The 17,967-nt window shown below is 39.0% G+C and overlaps 1 protein-coding gene across 1 annotated transcript in view; it reads right to left on the bottom strand.

Annotated features, from left to right (window-relative positions):
* SLIT3 (slit guidance ligand 3) overlaps window positions 1-17,967 on the bottom strand; it is a 394,890-nt gene that overhangs the window by 320,903 nt on the left and 56,020 nt on the right. Inside the window, 1 exon segment of the mRNA XM_075274737.1 lies at window positions 4,028-4,099. Coding sequence (XP_075130838.1) covers window positions 4,028-4,099 — 72 coding nt within the window.

Genomic DNA, 17,967 nt, shown 5'->3' with positions numbered 1-17,967 from the left:
GGGTAAAAATATATACCTACACAATTGAGACAGATTTGGGGAAAATAAAAAAGCAGCACTGTAAATGAGCAAAATGGTCCTACTTGGATCTTCTACAGTATGGGAAATAACTAAGTAGTTGACTTACCAGAGAAGGTGGCATGGTTTTGGCAACTCTCACATATGAGGGAGTCTGTCTGGTGAATTTCATCCAATAGCTCTAGAGCAAGCAGTGTCAGAGAAGTTTAGATAACTTCCCAGTGGCGTAACTACCGGGGTAGCGGCTGCCACAGGGCCCAGGACATTAGGGGGCTCACGGGCCCCTGAATTTTTTTTTTAATAGGCCGTTACCTGGTGGAATATCTCAGCAGGTAACGGGCACTATTTACCTACCAATCCCTGCTCCTATTCACAGCCGCCTGCGCTTCTCCTTCTGCGGATGCGGCTGTGATCAGAAGCAGGGATCAGTAAGTAAGGCCGAGTTCCCACGAACCCCACAAACACTGCTAACATTATACTTGGGGGACAGAAAAGAAATAATGAACGGAGGGGCAGGTCAGCTAAGGGAACATAAAAAAAAACACTCTTACTTGCCTCTCCTGCACTCCGGCAATCTACAAAACTGTTTGGTGACTTCACAGACATCACGCAGGCCAGACTGGCGTTCTCATGCATTGTGAAGCATGCCTGGCTCACATGATGTCTGGTTCAACATTGAAGATGGCTGAAAGTAGCAGGAAGTGTACCGGAGCTAGGGAGAGGTAAGTAACAGTGTTTTTTTTATGTTTGTATCCTCCCCTGGGTCTCCGATCATTATACCCCAGAGTATAATAATTGTTCATGAGTGTCCACAATGAGGCATAATAGTTTGCGCAGGGACCACTAAGGGGCATAATACTGTGTGTAGGGACCACTAAGTGTGTGTAGGGGCCATTATGGGGCATGCAGGAATGGGTTTTGTGCATGGTTGGGGTCCAGTGATGGGGCCCCCATGTCAAATGCTTGCCTTGGGGCCCAGCCATTTCTAGTTATAATATTGTAACTTCCCAGTAAAATTCAGCCATGTTGTTCTTTCCTGTCATTGAGAGGCTTTAAACAAAGTCTCAAGATATATAATTGATATAGAAATTAAAATGGGTTGTCTGCAAAGTTCCACTTTCTCTTTCTGGGTTAGTGATATCATGTCCAATGGTCACAGCTCCATTCAATTGGGACTGAGTAATCAATATCCTACTCCTAGACAACCCCTTAAAGACCAATTTCTCATGAATAGAAACCATGAAAGAATACATGAAAAGCATCAAAAGTTTTAAGCTGGCCATGTGTGTACCCAGTATTAAATGCTAAATACCAACACTAAAGTAACAAAGCGTTTTGTAAGAGAAACAGTGATGGGTACGACATAACAGGAACATGCCACTAGAGCGATAAAAAAAAAAGTTCAGAGGCTAATTTCTAGTCATTGAAAGAGTTAATGGCTAGTCTGAGCACAGACTGTTACACACAACAACACCAGTTGCAGGACACGGCTTTGAGAGCATTCAACAAGTGTTGGCTTGTGTCTGTGGAAACATGACTAAAAACTCACTTGACCTGAATCTTAAAAAAAAATGGGCCGCAATGAAGCCAGAATGCCCCAAGTCAGATGCAAGGTGGTCTGGATCTCACACAGTAAAACTAAGCTGAGCCAACCATGAGGCAGGGAAAGGCTTAACTTTAATACAAGCTGGTTTTCTTATAATGAAAAGAAATTCAAATAAATCTTTCAAATAGTTTCCAAGTGCAATGCAGTCACCATTCTGCTCAATGAAGCCTTCCAACTCAGGTTGTATCGTGTGCTCACTTGTGTGCTGTCCCGGAAAGTTTTACATTGTTCATTAATAAGAATTTCTTCTTCAACCAGTTTTTCTTCTGTCCAGTAAGGACCGGTAATAATACATGACAGTAGCCGGCCACTCCACATGCTTGCAAAATATACTGGGAAAGTCTTAAAAAAAATTTTTTAAATTTGTGTCTTTTTTTGGTCAAATATTTTTAACTCGTAGTTTATTTCTCAGGTATTTTTTTTTCCCTACAGGGCAATTTTATATCCAGCATTTGTTTTAGGGGGAAAAAAACTACCATTTTTTGTGCAGCTTTTTATGTTTTTTTGAGTTAAAGGGGTATTTCCATCACGCTTCTTCGCCAACCTGCAGGCTCTGTGCTCTCTTGACTTCCTGGTTTTCTCGGCACATTGGTGGGCGTGGTTTTCACTTGCTCTGCTATCTGCTATGTTTGCAGTCAGTAATGAGGGATTGGTTGTAAATGAATTACCACAGTATGAAGCTGATGTAGAGGCTGATGTAGCAGAGCTGGATTTGAGTCAGTTTGTAATACATACAGAGGTACGACTCCCAATTTCTGCCCTTATCAGCCAAAGTCAATTGAACCGACTGATAAGTGGAAGAGCAGGAGATAAGACCTCATAAATCCTGGAGCTCTCACCTCCCCCCTCCCCTATCTGAGGAGCTCCGTTGCTTGTCTGCGGCAGAGACATACACAGCTCAGAGCTGCTCCCAGCACTCAGCCCCTCCCTCCCCCGAGAGCAGGCAGCTACATCACTTGGGGACTGAGCAGATAAGCTCAGAACGGGCCCATGGTCATAGAAATGCATGTAAACAATTAAGTGAATAAATTAAGATAGCAGCCAAACAAAGCAGTTTTGATAAAGTAAAGTATTTAGAAAAAGTTTTATATCCACATAAACTAGCAGTATAGATAGGATCCTTGTTATGGGACAACCCCTTTAATGTCAGAAAGGGATTGAAAAGAAATATGTGAGTGAAGACTTCTCCATTCTGATGGATGCACTTATGGCTCGAAAACTGCATCAAAAAGGCAGCACTGTATTTGCAGAAACGCTGTGTGTAAAATTCACCCATACCGAAATCTACGGGAAAACACTTAAAAGCCCATTAAGATACGGTGTGCATAGCAAATAGCACCAAGGGTTCCTGAAACACTTAGGGCAATTAAACACGACTGCATTTCGGCTGGGAAAAGCGAACTAGGTGTTTGTGAGATTTACTGGCCTGAACCCAGCTCAGCTATGTAGGCAACACACAATCTGCTTTTCCTGGCCCACATTAATGTGAAAAGGCCCTACAATAAATACCTAAAGCAAAGTTGTCAGGTCTTCTATATTTTAAGAGTATATACTGTACTTTTCTATGTACTATTGGGGGCATGAATTTTAACCCATACATGACAACTGCTAAAGCCATATCAGTTTGATTCTGATATGGCCAAGAAAGGTCTGATTTTGTCAGGGAAAGACAAGGCCAGGCTGGCCACTGCAGTAGAAATATATTGTATATATATATATATATATATATATATATATATATATATATATATATATATATATATATATATTACATATACCACACAAATGAATAGTCGACCATGTAATATATGATATACATAACACATCTCCAGGACATGAAATGCTCCTTAAAGGGGTTGTCAGTTGAAGATCATGAAGAACAGGATCTCTGTTCCTGTGCCCTATACAAGTACTGTATACAAATAAATAGCACCAATGCCAACAGAGCATCTGTCCACCTTGATGAGAGAGTGCGGGATCCACATAGTCTCTACACCAAGCACTAAATTCAGTAGATAACAAAGTCCCCCAGCGTCCTTATAAAATGTAATACCTTTATTGAAATGTTCTCCTCCCCATGCCACGTATTAGACTGCATTGGAGTTTTTATCAAGTGTGAAATAAATTCTTGTATGGGTCAATACATAGTATAGAGACCTGCAAATTCCAATAAAGGTATTCCAAGGCTTTTTTTGGTATGATGTCCATTGTCTTGCTTGAGATCCCCCTGTATGAGCCAAAATGGAGAGACACTCTACAGGACACTACCAATTATTCTTGAGATATTCATATGGACAATATCGTGCATATGAAAGGACATCTCGGTGCAGATATTTTATGGAGAAATAGCATGGCAAACAAAAAAAAAGAAGTATGCAGATGTAAAAGATAGAAAGTACTCACAGCCTGGTCAGTTTTATATTGGTTTGGAAAAGCAGTTCGGGCAGGACTTGTAACTTATTCCTGTTGAGTCGCCTGGAAGAAGATGAAAAAAAAAAATCAATTCAATTTTCCACGCTAGTTGATAAACACTATAAATATACAAGACTGGGATCTGTTATATTTCCAATAGGCTTCCTACTTGTTCTGCTCTGAAATCTGAAAGAACGTAACCGTAATATGGGGGGAGGAAAGACCTAAAATGCGGTCCCTGACCAACACACAGGATTTTATTAATGTATATGTATCTTAAATTCAGTGCAAGTAGTTGAATAATCTGCAATGTAAGGCTATACTTCCATCAGTTTCAGAGGTTTTATTAGGCACCTCCATCATAGATTCTGCCAAAAAGCAGCATGCTGAGCCATTTTGTCTTATAAAAGGGACCCCATAGAAGTCATGGGGGTCTGTTGGGTGGTGTTAATCTCCATCCATTATTTTTTGTTTTTCAGTTGCTATAACAGAACAGAAAACCAGGAATGTCAGTGCCAATGTGAACCTACAACTATTTTGTAAAGGTATACATAGGTATACATAGGTCATCTAAGGTAACCGGTCCTACAAGTAGCGTCATTGTTTTCCCAGAGACTTACTTATATCTCTGTATAGGTTTGACGTATGTTAAAATCTATAGGAATGAGGCAAGGGTTCAAAGAAGCCACAGGAACTTTTTTTTTTCCTCCCATTCTTAACAAGAGAGATTATAGAAATCTGAGAATAATATTCTATATATTATATTTTATATGCCGAGTAAACCACAGTGACTAATCCACTGACTCACTTTTAGTCAAGAACGGTTTTGAGGTTAAAGTTTTTGTGCTGAGCTTTAGTTTATGTTTTCAATAAACAGCCAAGACAAAAGTTAAAACCAATGTCTTGTAAGACTGCGAGCTAGTCAATGAGAAAGAAAAGATTTACTTAAGGTCACTATTCCATATAAAAAGCACTTAGCCCTTTAATTCTTGCAATGTCTCCATCAAGGAGGGGAAATCACTGTGTTGTAAAAAATATACAGAGATACATGTGAAACCACAAGAAACATACACATAAACATACATGATTGCATATGGTTTCCATTGACTTGTCTTCCGTGCTTTAAAGAATTCTTTCCACAACATATCTGTTTTCCATCATTCCTTCACAGCATGGAGTGGATGGCCAACAGTCCACTTAAGGAATCCAACATCCTGAAATCATTTTCTGCATTCATCCTGGTGTGTGCATTAATATATGATTACAAGAGTGTTGCCTCGTCACTTTAGGAATGAAGACGAAGGCTATATTCTTTCTACTGGAATACATGATAAATGAATGAGGGATACGTGCTCTAACTACTGTAAATGAAGATAGACTTGTATAGTGTTAAGTTGGCCATACACATTACATGAACGTTGGCTCAACCTGACAATTTCGACAAGACCAGCTGCCTACCTACTGTGTCGAGGCCTCTTCACTATCCCTCCGATTGTAATTGTTTCATTTGTCTTGATAGATTTCTAAAGTTTATCTGCAGGGACTTTCTATGGACTGGGACTTGTCAGAAACCCAGCCATGATTTACTTATTGCGGCCACAATATCTTCTCATATATGTAAGGTCTCTGTTTGATAACCTGTCCATGGTAAGGAAATTAAGGCTGGTTCTTCAATAAGTTCCAGACCAAAGAAAGTTCCTGAATTCATGGTTGTACCCATTGGCGACCGATTAAGCCATAAGACTGTCACCACTAAGATGGATGGAGAAAATCTTTCAAATTCTTCAAAATTTTTATTTATTTCTATTTGCAAAAATGTTACATTTTTAATATGTTTATATTTATGGAAAAACCCCTTTAGGTATTACTTTGGTATGTCTTTAAAGGGGTTGTCCCATCACAAGGATCCTATCTATACTGTTTGTTAATGTGGATGTAAGACTTTTCCTAAATACACTGCTTCAGCAAAACTGCTTTGTTTGTCCACTATCTTACTTTATTCAATTCTTTGTGGCCACAGCCCTTGACTTATCTGCTCATGAGTCAAGTGATGTATCTGCTGCTCTCAGGGGGGAGGGAGGAGGGGCTAAGTGCAGGGAGCGAGCCTGTGTTTCTAGCTATTCCTGTGTCTACACCATCTGACCTAGCTTCCTGCACTCAGATAGGGGAGAGGAGCTGCTTTCATTTCTTCTGTTCTCTCAGTTATCAGGTTAGCTAATTCAATTGTGTTCATTATGGCAGAGACAGGCAGTCTCTGTATGTAACACAGAATGGAGTTGCTGCTGCCTGTACTTCATAGTCCAATATGGGTGGGCGGAGCTACACGCTAATTTGGGGGCGGAGCTAAACGGTAGGTTGCATGTGAAACCCCACCCACCAAATGATGCAAGAAACCAGGAAGAAAGAAGATTTTACAGCAGTGAATACTGGTGAGTATGCGACGTGGGAATACCCCTTTAAGTGGTGCATATCTTATGTACAAGGTATAAACTGAACCTCTTGGGCCATAATGCAAAATCCATGTTAGGTTCCCACTTACCATGTACTACAACCCAATTCAAGTGCCACCAATGCACCCAGTGAAAAGGTGACAGGCAAAGTGCTGGAATCCCTCTATATCAGCCCCAGATTCCTGACTTATGTGTGGTCCAGTGCGGGTCTGGAAGAGGTTTCAGCCCCAGCTGTGGGTCATAAAAGGTTGCAGAACCTGCATTTCAGGGCAGATCCTGGGAGGAGAGGAAGTGCCGGGGTCTGTCCTGACACTGAGAATCTTGTGATACGGTACAGTGTATTTTTTGGTTCATTCATGTGACTGGTAATAAGCCACACGTACAGTTAGTATTTTCTGTTTACTTAGTGCTCGGACGAGCAGGATTTTATTTGACATTATTTTGCCTTAAGTTACGGCTGTATTTTATTTTGCTCATTTTTGTGCCTGAGGTAAAGGTTTATTTATTTTGCCGTTTTTCTTAAATAAACCGCCTTACTGCATAGTTTGTGTCCCTGTCTCTGACAGGTTGGGTCCGCACCACTGCTGCTACCGAGATACCTTCCCCACTAACCCTAAAGCATACACTATATATATATTTCACCCTTTGATCTATCACAGACACCTCCACTAACTAAAGACTTAGTTCTCTTCCCCAATTTGGTTTCTCTTTCTTAAAGGCAATTTATAATAAGTACAAGTCTTCTTCAAGTATAACACATTGCAAAGATTCAGTAAAAGTTGGCCATTTTTAACTCAGAATTATATTTAGTATTACCATGGCTCTACATATCTTGAAATCTGAGAATAACAACTATTAAGTGATTTAGAAGAGAATAATGGGCTACTAATATTATAATAACGCTTTATTCTGGCATTTACACATTACTTAGGACTGAATATGGAGAGTTTGCCTTTGGGGTAATTGTTGCTGAAAATAGGGCTTTGCAGTTACATGTGGAAAATCATAAATCAGTAGCTATAATAATATCAAACAATAACGTATTATGCAACAATAGGAGGGTTATATATGTAAATACATGTTTTCATACTTGTGTGTGTATATACGTGTATGTGTATATAGGAGGCTTCCAATGATCAGAGGCCCAGGGGAGGGGAGGCACATAAAGAACACAGTTACTTACCTCTCCTGGCTCTTTGGGAAGGGGGCATGTCAAAAGTTCACCACAGGGCCCCACCATTCCTAGATACACCACTGATGGGAATGGCTACGGATCGTTTTTTTCCAGGGATGGAAATGTAAGTGTAGACACAGACTAAAGCTCTCTGCATGCTCTGCCAACCAGATGGACTTATTTACAGTTTAATAAATGTGAAAAGCTTTGTGAAATCACTAAGTCAAAATAAAAAACACAGAAGTTTTCCGAGCCGAACGGTCCATTTATTCATCTTGGAATTTTATTTTCGCATGAGAAAAATATGATTCAGACCTTTTACATATCTGCATTGACTGTAAATCCCCAATTACCGCTAATTAGTGAAGTGCACGCTGATGATCTAGAAAGTGGAGCCAAAAAAAAAAGAAGAAGAGATACCACAAATAACACTGAAGTAGAAACATTCTTGGAAATATTCACTTGGGGAGCAGCTGAATTCAATTAGAGAAAATCCATACAGACTGAAATCCCATTAACACTGCTGGTGGCTGGTATCTGTGACGGCACGTTACATCTGTAGCTCCTGCTGCCACACACCAATTAGGTGACAAAAGAGATAGTGTTAATGGGCAATCCCAGTAAGCAAACACTGGCAGGGGAATGTCACTGATGAGTCTGGCCCTATCTGTTTGTTCTCCTTACATACATGCAGACTATCACACCCCTGTCCCCACACACGTTTGCACTTTGGCTTTTGCTTTCTGTACTTTACGCGTTTCAGGACATTTTACGCCAGGGAAATTTAGCAGCTGAGCCGACATCTCTATTTACCAGAATGATTTGTTTTCCGCTTTGTTGATTTATTCTGTTTGTTACCGTCTCCCATGTTGGATGAGTCTTCTCATCCTCGCTGAATAATAATTGTTTATTGTGTGGGTTTCGTCTACTTTCCTCCCACATTCCAAAAACATACCGATAGATTAAACGTCCTTAGTGTGTAAGATGTAGTAAATAGATTGTCTAACAAGGATTACAAGGTGCTGAGATACAAGATACAAGTTTGGGTTTTACATCCTATTCACTTGTTGCTACTTATTTATGTTGCATATCTAACTACCTGCCTTAGGCCCATATTACTTGTATATTTACAGACCTAAAATAGTAGCGATATTGAAAGAATAAATTTCCAAAGAAATGTTTAATTTATATATTTTCGGAGCAATAATGATAGCCTTTGTAAACAGCCCTTATCAGTTATTTATAAGGTGACTGTATACTACAAAGTGGCTGTAAAGGCTTCCTCTATGGAGCGCTGGTGTAGCTGTCATTGTCTCAGTCACAAATAATAATCAGGATATAAGAACTTCAAGCGATGGTGATGTACTACAAGTCCTAGCATGTACTGCTTCGCTCAGTGTATGGCGTATGTGATAGGAGCAGCAACATACAGTCCGCTGGGAAGTAGAAGTTCACTATTATACTCAGTTTTATTTCTAGTTTGCTAATAGTATATGAGGCCACTTAAAATATGCAAGTTTAACCCATCAAAACATTCTACTTATATTATAAATATAACTTTGTGCTTGTTTTTTCCTTGCAGGATGCGTTGTATATGTCATTGGCACCAACTAAATCCCATAAAGGAACTACCACATGTTATCGGGATAGCTTCATACATCCTCCACCTCTGCAAAAAAGCCGATTCTGCCTGTTATGCCACATGCTGTGCCCCCCTCCTCGTGTCCTCCTACCTTGGTAAGCCTGTATTATCAACATCACTTTGCACAGAGAACTAAATGATCCTGAAGTTTTTTTCTTTCTTTTTTAGTTGCTATGACTCCTAGTATCTCTCTTGCTATATACTACTGTACTATCCATGATGCTGTATCACACTGAACTTCCCTATGTGGGGACAATTAAAGGATTATCTTATCTTATCTTAGTAGGGGCTTCATTATAAAAGAGGTCTTAAGTACCATAAGAAATTTATAAAATGTCCTTTAATGCTCATTAAAATGTGAATATTGTTGTTTTTTTTTTTACCCTTTCACTATTGTTTTAAATGCTAGACATGGTTAGAATACTATAGTTACATATGTAAAGTAAGAGAGTTAAGATTATATTTAATGGAGGGAATTTATTAAGACTGGAGTTTCCAACGCTCGTCTTAATAAAGTCCCAGATTGGCATGAGGTGCATCTGAATTATTAAGAGGTTCTGGAACCTTTAATAAAAAAAAGTGCACTGCCTAGGGGCAACATGGTGGCTCAGTGGTTATCACTGCAACGCTGGATTCCTGGGTTCGAATCCTGCTAAGGACAACATCTGCAATGAGTTTGTATGTTCTCCCAGTGTTTGCGTGGATTTCCTCCCATACTCCAAAGACATACTGGTAGGGAAAAATGTATATGGGGCTCACAATCTACATAAAAAAAAAATAAAATAGGTGCCATGAAATTCTATGCCAGTTTCTGAATGGCACAGAGCTCCAATATAATTCACAACAGTTTTCTGACCTACTTAATATGTTAAGCCAAGGTATCCCTGCCCCACTTGTTACCTATTATGCCTACGTAATAAGGGATGAGGTGCTTCTTTGGGTCATGGGCCATAGCTGTGCCACAGTTAAGCCCACCGACACCAGAAAACCTGCCTAGATGCGTTAGTAAATCCTCCCCAAGCAGCTGCAGCACACTTTATCTTCACTTTTGAGCATGGCTTTTGATGTTACCCTGCAGAGTACTCTCAGATTTACGTTACAGACTGTTATATCAGAATAACATGGAAACTTTAATAAAGACCAGAATCTTTGCTGTCATATAATATTGTAGAGGCAATACACAGGATGAAATTGCAGAGCAACTTGAAACTTTTAGTTGTTAGTTCTGCGTGAGTATAAGGAATGGGTAGGAAGGAGGAATGTGCGAGGAAGGAAGGAAAATCAGTGTATTACTGTGATCTCTCGTACAGTCATTAGAGACTCCAGGGGGGATTCTGGAACATGTCTTCATGTTATCACCCCTCTTATCAAGGAGATAAGATACATGAACTCTGATTGTCACTTATTTGGGGGAGGGGTTCTACTAAAGGAGTGGAAATGGTCAATACATGAACGTAAATGGCAAGTACAAATTCTGCATCTTGTGCATTTTATATTTATTAGGTTCTGCGTCTAACACTCTGCGTGAGTTGATCATTTAGCCTCAAATATATAAGTATTTGTACAAAATGTCACACATTGATGCTAAATTATAGGAAGGCTTAAGTGACGTTTTCACATTGTGCCTAGAGTCTACGTATAATAAAATATTTCTGATATAATGTTTTTTTTAATTATTATTATTTATTTATATAGCACCATTAATTCCGTGGTGCTGTACATTATTATATTAATTCCATGGTGCTTTACATTATTATATTAATTCCATGGTGCTTTACATTTGAGGGTTTACATACAATGCACAAAATATACAGGTAGATATAATACTAACAATGACCGACTGGCACGGTGGGGTAGAGGGCCCTGCCCGTGAGGACCTACAGTCTATGAGGGAAGGGGGTAGAGACAGAAGGAGCTAGCAATTATTTTATAATTCATGTTTTATTTGTAAGTGCAAAGATTGCCCTGTCAGCAAAAACGTTAGGTCCAAAATGTCTTCCAAACCAATACTCATGGAGTGCTGAGGCCTTTATTAGCAGCGGAACCATACCTGTGTGGCCCCAAACTGATGAAGCCATGCAGAGATAACAAGTTCGGAGAACGGAGCATCAATTTTTACATGTCCAATTTATGTCCTCTCATTGGAGATCTGTGGTCGGAAGTGTCTAGGGCACTAGCTTGTTTCCCTACATATTCGAGAACACATGCACTCTTGGCCAAGCTGAGAAGATTGATGGAATTTTGGAACAAATAAGGTTTGATCCCGGCCACTATGAACTGCATAAAGCTGACAAATATTGTATTCTGGAGAACTGCTGCAAAGCAAGAGATTGCAGTAGTGAGAACACGAAAGACAAAACATGTTTTTACCTCTGTTCTTCCACTTTTGCAAGAAAGCCTTAAAGAGGACCTTCACCACCTAACCCAGACTCAGTTCTTAGCTTCTGTTAATAGACTCCCCTCCACTGACTTCAGCACAGTTGGAATTTTTCTCTAGCCCCCATTGTTCTCAAGTATTTAATGAAGTTAATTTTGGTGCCTCACATGCTACCTAGGATCTGTACTGTCATGTGGGCAGTGTCAGACAGGAGCAGACTAGGGGGCGTGATTCAGATCTCCAATTAGAGGCAGACAGTGTCAAAGCTTGGACTCACACCCCTTACCCGCTCCAGCCTGAAACTGCTCACCTGACCGTACAGAGTCTAAATAGCACATCAGACACCAAAATTAACATTACTGATTGCCTGGGAATGGTGGGGGTTACAGAAAATTCCAACTGTGCCAGTGGATCAGCACCTATTAGATGATGCAAAGAGCTGGACTTGGTGGAGGTGGTGAAAGGTTCTCTATAAGAATCTGTACTTCGATTATTGGAAAAGTGTTTGCCACCTGTTAATGATTTGCACTAACTTCAGTATGAATATATTACAAGTTACTTCTGTTTGGTGACTACAGTGCTCAATCCTGAACCACACCATCAAGGGTACCGCAAACACCATCAGCCCCAAGACATCACATGGTGTGTACAGGGAGAAACAACCACCATCATTAACAAGACACTGTTTGCATTGCTATTCTAATAGGTTGCAGACACACTGTGTCACCATGTTAAAAAATCCAAAAGTGCAGAACATTGGCTAAGACTGCAAGGATTACATCCTCTTAAAGCGCCAGAACACCCTACAGACAAGAACTGAAGACCAGCACCCATGACATGCAAACGCAATATGTCAGACAGAGACAGGGTCCCATTGGCCCGGTAACACTACAGCTATATTGCAACACCCATAACTTTTTATACTTCCATGTACGGAGTTGTGTAAGGTGTCTTATTGTGGGATTGTATTTGTTGTTGATACCATTTTGAGAATATGTGACATTTAGCTCATTTTTTATTTTCAAAAAATTTTTTGGGAATTTTTATTCATTTTTCTATACTTTTAAAACTATTTTTAAACCTATTTGCTTTTTTAACCTTTTTTTTTAATCACTTCTCCAAGAGAGATTCAACCTCAGATTGGATCGCTTATATCACTGTAGTCCATGGTAAAATCCTAGTACTATTACAATATTAATGTGAGGGCAGTCCTGAGAATCTTCAGAAGGCTCCTGGCTACCACAGCAGCCAAACAGATCCCAAGATCTTAGCACATGGAAGCCACTCACACCCTGAAATTTAAAATAACCCTTAGATGTCATGGTTGTATCTGACCATGTCATCTGAGGGGTTGGGAAGCCTTTGGTGCCCGCCCAGCTCCTGAGCAGGTGCCATGTTTAAATACCCAACATGTTTGGTAAAGGTCAGGAAGGGGTTAAGAAGACTGGGGTTTTTTTTGTTTTTTTTATTCGTGACCCATTTTGTTCCCTAAAGTTCACAAACATCTTTACTTATTGAAAATATTAAATGTGCTGAATTATACAACATTCTGAAAAGTGTGCAGCCAGGAAAAATAGAAAGACGGGCAACTGCCAAAACGCTAATATTTTAACTTCTAATAAAGAGTCTCTGTTAGGAGGAGGATCATGGGGCAGTGAACGACGTACAATGCAGCCTTACAATATTTACAAATCAAGGGGTTTTCACACACAATTATACAGAATCCTTAATAGATAACCTATAGAAAAATGGAGTCCACCCCTATAAATATAAAAAATAATCAAATTTCATTAAATATCCACTGGACAAATATTGATTAAAAGCATGAAAGCCACAGTGGTATTGGCAGCAACACCAGTACAATCCAACCTGATCAATAGTGTATAGAAGTAAGCATTAGCTAAAGGCAGTTGTCCATATATATGCAACAGTATGTAAAGCTCATCGCCTATAGCTAAGCGGAAAAAAATCCGCTATATGGTTAAAGAGCAACAATAAACATTACCAAGTTGGAACTGCCAGTCATAACGCACATTTTCTTCTCGGGGGTTAAGAATCCCTAATAGTTAATTATAATACCAAAATGTTCAGGATTTGGTCAATTCAACTTTTCCATTCTTCAGATTGGTTTTTAATTTGTTGTTTTAGGCTATCCATACACACTTGTTGGCCAAACACTTATTCGGCTTATTCGGCCAGCAGCTATTTCTACCAATCCTCCCGCTGACTCGGCCAAGGGTGCACATGAGCTCAGTAGGGAGAAAAGAATAAGCCGCTGCTACATATTCTGGAGGAAAGAATACAGAAAGTTTAGTTAGCGCTCAGACGAGCAGGATGTTGTTTGATGTTATTTTGCCTGAAGTTAAGGTTGTATTTTATTCCGCTCATTTTTTTGTGCCTGACTTAAAGGTTTATTTATTTTGCTGTTTTTCTTAAATAAACCGCTTTGCCGCAAGATTTGTGTCCCTGTCTCTGACTGGTTGGATAAGCTCCACTGTATATATATATATATATATATATATATATATATATATATATATCCTTTTATATATTATGATTTAACATACTGGATAACAGTGTGCAATAATAGAGCTAAGAAGATTTTGCATTTAAAAAAACAGGGGTAAGTCTAAGTCTACAGATTGGCGGTCACTATTCTGGTACTGGAAATACATTCTTAAAGGGAATGGATTTTGGACATAATTTCCTGATTATTTTTACTTACATGGGAGAAGAAATGCTTATTATTATTATTATTATTATTATTAATAATAATAATAATAATAATAATAATAATAAAGTATGTTGGCAGTTTTCTATATAAATCTTTATCCAAAAATATTTTCAGATTTAAAGTTTTAAAAATGTAAAATTCTTAATACGGTAGTTGCTGCTGCAGATATTCCAGTGTAATTGGAGCTTTTTCTCTAGTCCTGACTGCTCCTGAGTAATGGGCGCTGCTAGTCATTACATGATATGCTAAGTAGGGACTCTGTCCTTCTTTGCCTTGTTCAGCCCAGGACCGCCCATGTGACCACAGAGAACCATATTTGCTTCTGAAATGAACAGAAATGAAAAAATGAAAATTAAAGGATGCAAATAATTGGAGTTGGAGAAGGTGCTGAAGGGTTCTCTTTAATCTGAATGCATTGAAATAAATAATGAATTTGTATCTCCATGAACATAAAATTATTATTAGATTGCATTAGGGAACTAATGGCAAGAACATATTTTACTTGATTTGGATCAGTGTAAAACAAAAGAAGACTCATGCCTTTTACCATGAGGTCACATATACACAGGATTGAGAAGGGAGGGGAGAGGCCGGCTGGCAAGTCAAGAATCTGGATAAGCACTGTATTAAGTGTATACAGTACACGGGGAAGATGATGGTTTTTTTGTTTTTTTTTTTACATTTTGCTAAAGGGCTACTTACGAGACTTTTTCTTATTGGAAGTTGAAAATCCCCATAGTATATGACAAATAGGAATTTCCTCTGTTATTTTACACTAGGATGTATATCTAATGATAAAAGAATTGTTAAAATTGTTACAACTTGCTCTTGTTTCTTGAGGCGTAACTTGCAAACTCTTGTTTTACTTTACCTGGCCAGGCATCTTTCTGTGGAGCTGAACATTTGTAAGAACAACGTGATAAATGTAACCATTTGTTTGTTGGGTGAAAACAACATCTGCATGTAATTCTTAGGGGACAGAGTCAGTTTGGATAAGACCTGTGGGGTTTGTATTTGTTTAGATCATTCAAAAAGTGACTGCGAGAGAAAGAAATGCCTTGTGTAAACTGTTCTGAAGCTGAAGTTGAGTATTGCAGTAACATGACAATTTGGGGCTGTACTAAATGTTCAACGCTGCCATTTAAAACTGAAATAATGTTTTTTTCATACGACAATTGCACGCGTTATATTGGCTTGGCTGCCTGTAGCTTCACTTCATTTATTCATTCACTGAAATCCTTCAAAGCTGAACTGTTGACAGAGTAGCTAATAGTTTCCTTTCCAGGGGTGGAAGCAAAGGACAGAGGGCAAGTCAGCAATCCTTTAAAAAGGGAAATCCAAGTCCTAAAATGTAAGAAACTCAATATTTGTATTCATGTTCACTGGAATAATGTATATTACTGTAAATGTTTGTAGATTTTTTTTTTAGATTTATTTTAGCAGAGGCAGCTTTTAAATCGGTGAAGAAAAAAAAAAATCTCATATTTTTTCCCTTATATACATTATTAGTGTCACTGTGATTGTAACGGGACCATGGCAACAACACAAGTGTTAATAAGAGTGATTTATTATACCTGTGTGTTTATTGTACCTTATTATATCATCATCAAAAATATTGAAAGCTATCGCAAGAGAATGTCTTTGTGTATACTGACAGCATAAAAAAATTGATAGATGTATCATGTGGACATGTGTCTATTATAGTCAACTGCTGGCCGTATTAGGGCTTGTGTGTAATGCCTGGAAAATTAGGGTGGAAGAGGGTCATTTCACACACATATCTTGGACATTATAAAATGTAGAAACATGTTTCTGGTGTTGTGTGAAAGCGGAGATACTCACTCAAGGTCAAAGTTCTACCTATACTACACAGTCCAGTCACATTAATGTGACCACCTGTCAAAATCCAGAATAACCACCTTTGGCGGAGCGGACCACTGCGAGACGTGCAGATAGAGAGGGGATGTTGTGATGATGTTCACTGGGATGTTGAGCTATGCCGACTCCAGTGCCGTGGCCAGCTGCGCTAGGTTACGTGGTTGAGCATCCATGGCGCGAACAACCACAGATCTCACAGATTCTCGATTGAGTTCAAGTCCGGGGAATTTGCTGGCCAAGGGAGTTTGGAAAACTCATCCTGGTGCTCCCCGAACTACGTACCTACACTGTGAGCTTTATGACACGTCGCATTGTCCTGCTGGTAGATGCCATCACCCTGAGGAAAAACAATACGCATGTAGGGGTGAACATGGTCCGCAAGGATAGATGCATACTTGTGCTGATCCATCATGTCTTCCACAATGATGAGTGCACCCAGATGGCTGATGACACGTGCCTTCTGTGATTGGTTATTTAACGTTGACGTCAAAAGTAGGCGCTGGTCACATTAATATGACTGGACTGTGTATTTCTGGAGATATCATCAGTTAAAAAACAATCGGGATTGGGAACTGCTACAGCTACATATAAATATCCAATTGCCGACGGTGCTTTCAACTGACGATATCTCCGGTAATAATACAGGTAGAACTGCAATCTTATTGTCATATGAAAGATAAGGAAGGATAAGAATCTTGTCTTTCACATGGCATCAGAAGCATCTTTCTATGTTGTATAACTGCTTGAAATGACCCCCATCATTATTTTTCTTGCTTTACGACATAAGTCCATACACAGTGAGAAGCAGGGTAAGCAAAGCAACGCATAAAGGAATACAGTATTTCCCAGTAAGGAGCCAAAACATGTAAATAAATTATATTATTTACACAAATGCTGCCAGAAAATCAAAAGATGCATGAAAGTTTACACTGTAAATGTCTACAAATAGTTGTTCTCCACTGCACGGTTTTATATACTGTATTGAATATAACTGAATACAATTTATTTTTATATAATTTTTTTTTACATTTTTATTTATATTTTACGCCTTACTCTTGTATTTTTCCCTATATTTAAGTAACCACCAAATAAATATCGGAAATTCTTTCTATCGCAGATCAAGAGATCTGTTAATCGCACAGTGTATTTACAGATCTTCACTGTAATATGACTGGAGTATAACGGAGGACGGTTCAACCCTGGAAATTTCCGAATTCATTGTAGGTGTGGCAATCTGTTCAATACGTTTCATTACGTTGGTCTGGGAGTTTTTGGAAATACAGGAGCACAATGCAGTACTGTTCAATACTGCCAACAGTAAAACATAAAGACCACTTAACCCAAATTGAAGTCATAAGTCCATATTTAGCTACTGATTATAAGATGCCGGGGAACAGAGCCTATTCACGACATCAGACAGCAGGACACATGCCCACTGCCATGAACAATTAAACACACGCTGGATTTAGCTTCCACACATGCGGGCAGAGCTTGTTGCTTACCAATTATTTCTTCACATCAGGAAAAACTGTCATCACTTTGGTTACCAAAGTTTGGGTCATAATTTAGAAAAATTGCTAAAAAGATCTAAAAGAATTCAATTAACATTGTAACTGTAGACATCGTGACCCAAGACTTCACCCGGCCTACTTAACACTGCCACATTGTATGAGGAC

Source organism: Leptodactylus fuscus, chromosome 5 (genome assembly GCF_031893055.1).
Source record: "Leptodactylus fuscus isolate aLepFus1 chromosome 5, aLepFus1.hap2, whole genome shotgun sequence".
In the NCBI taxonomy this organism is placed as follows: domain Eukaryota; kingdom Metazoa; phylum Chordata; class Amphibia; order Anura; family Leptodactylidae; genus Leptodactylus; species Leptodactylus fuscus.
This window is presented reverse-complemented; position numbering and strand designations above follow the sequence as displayed.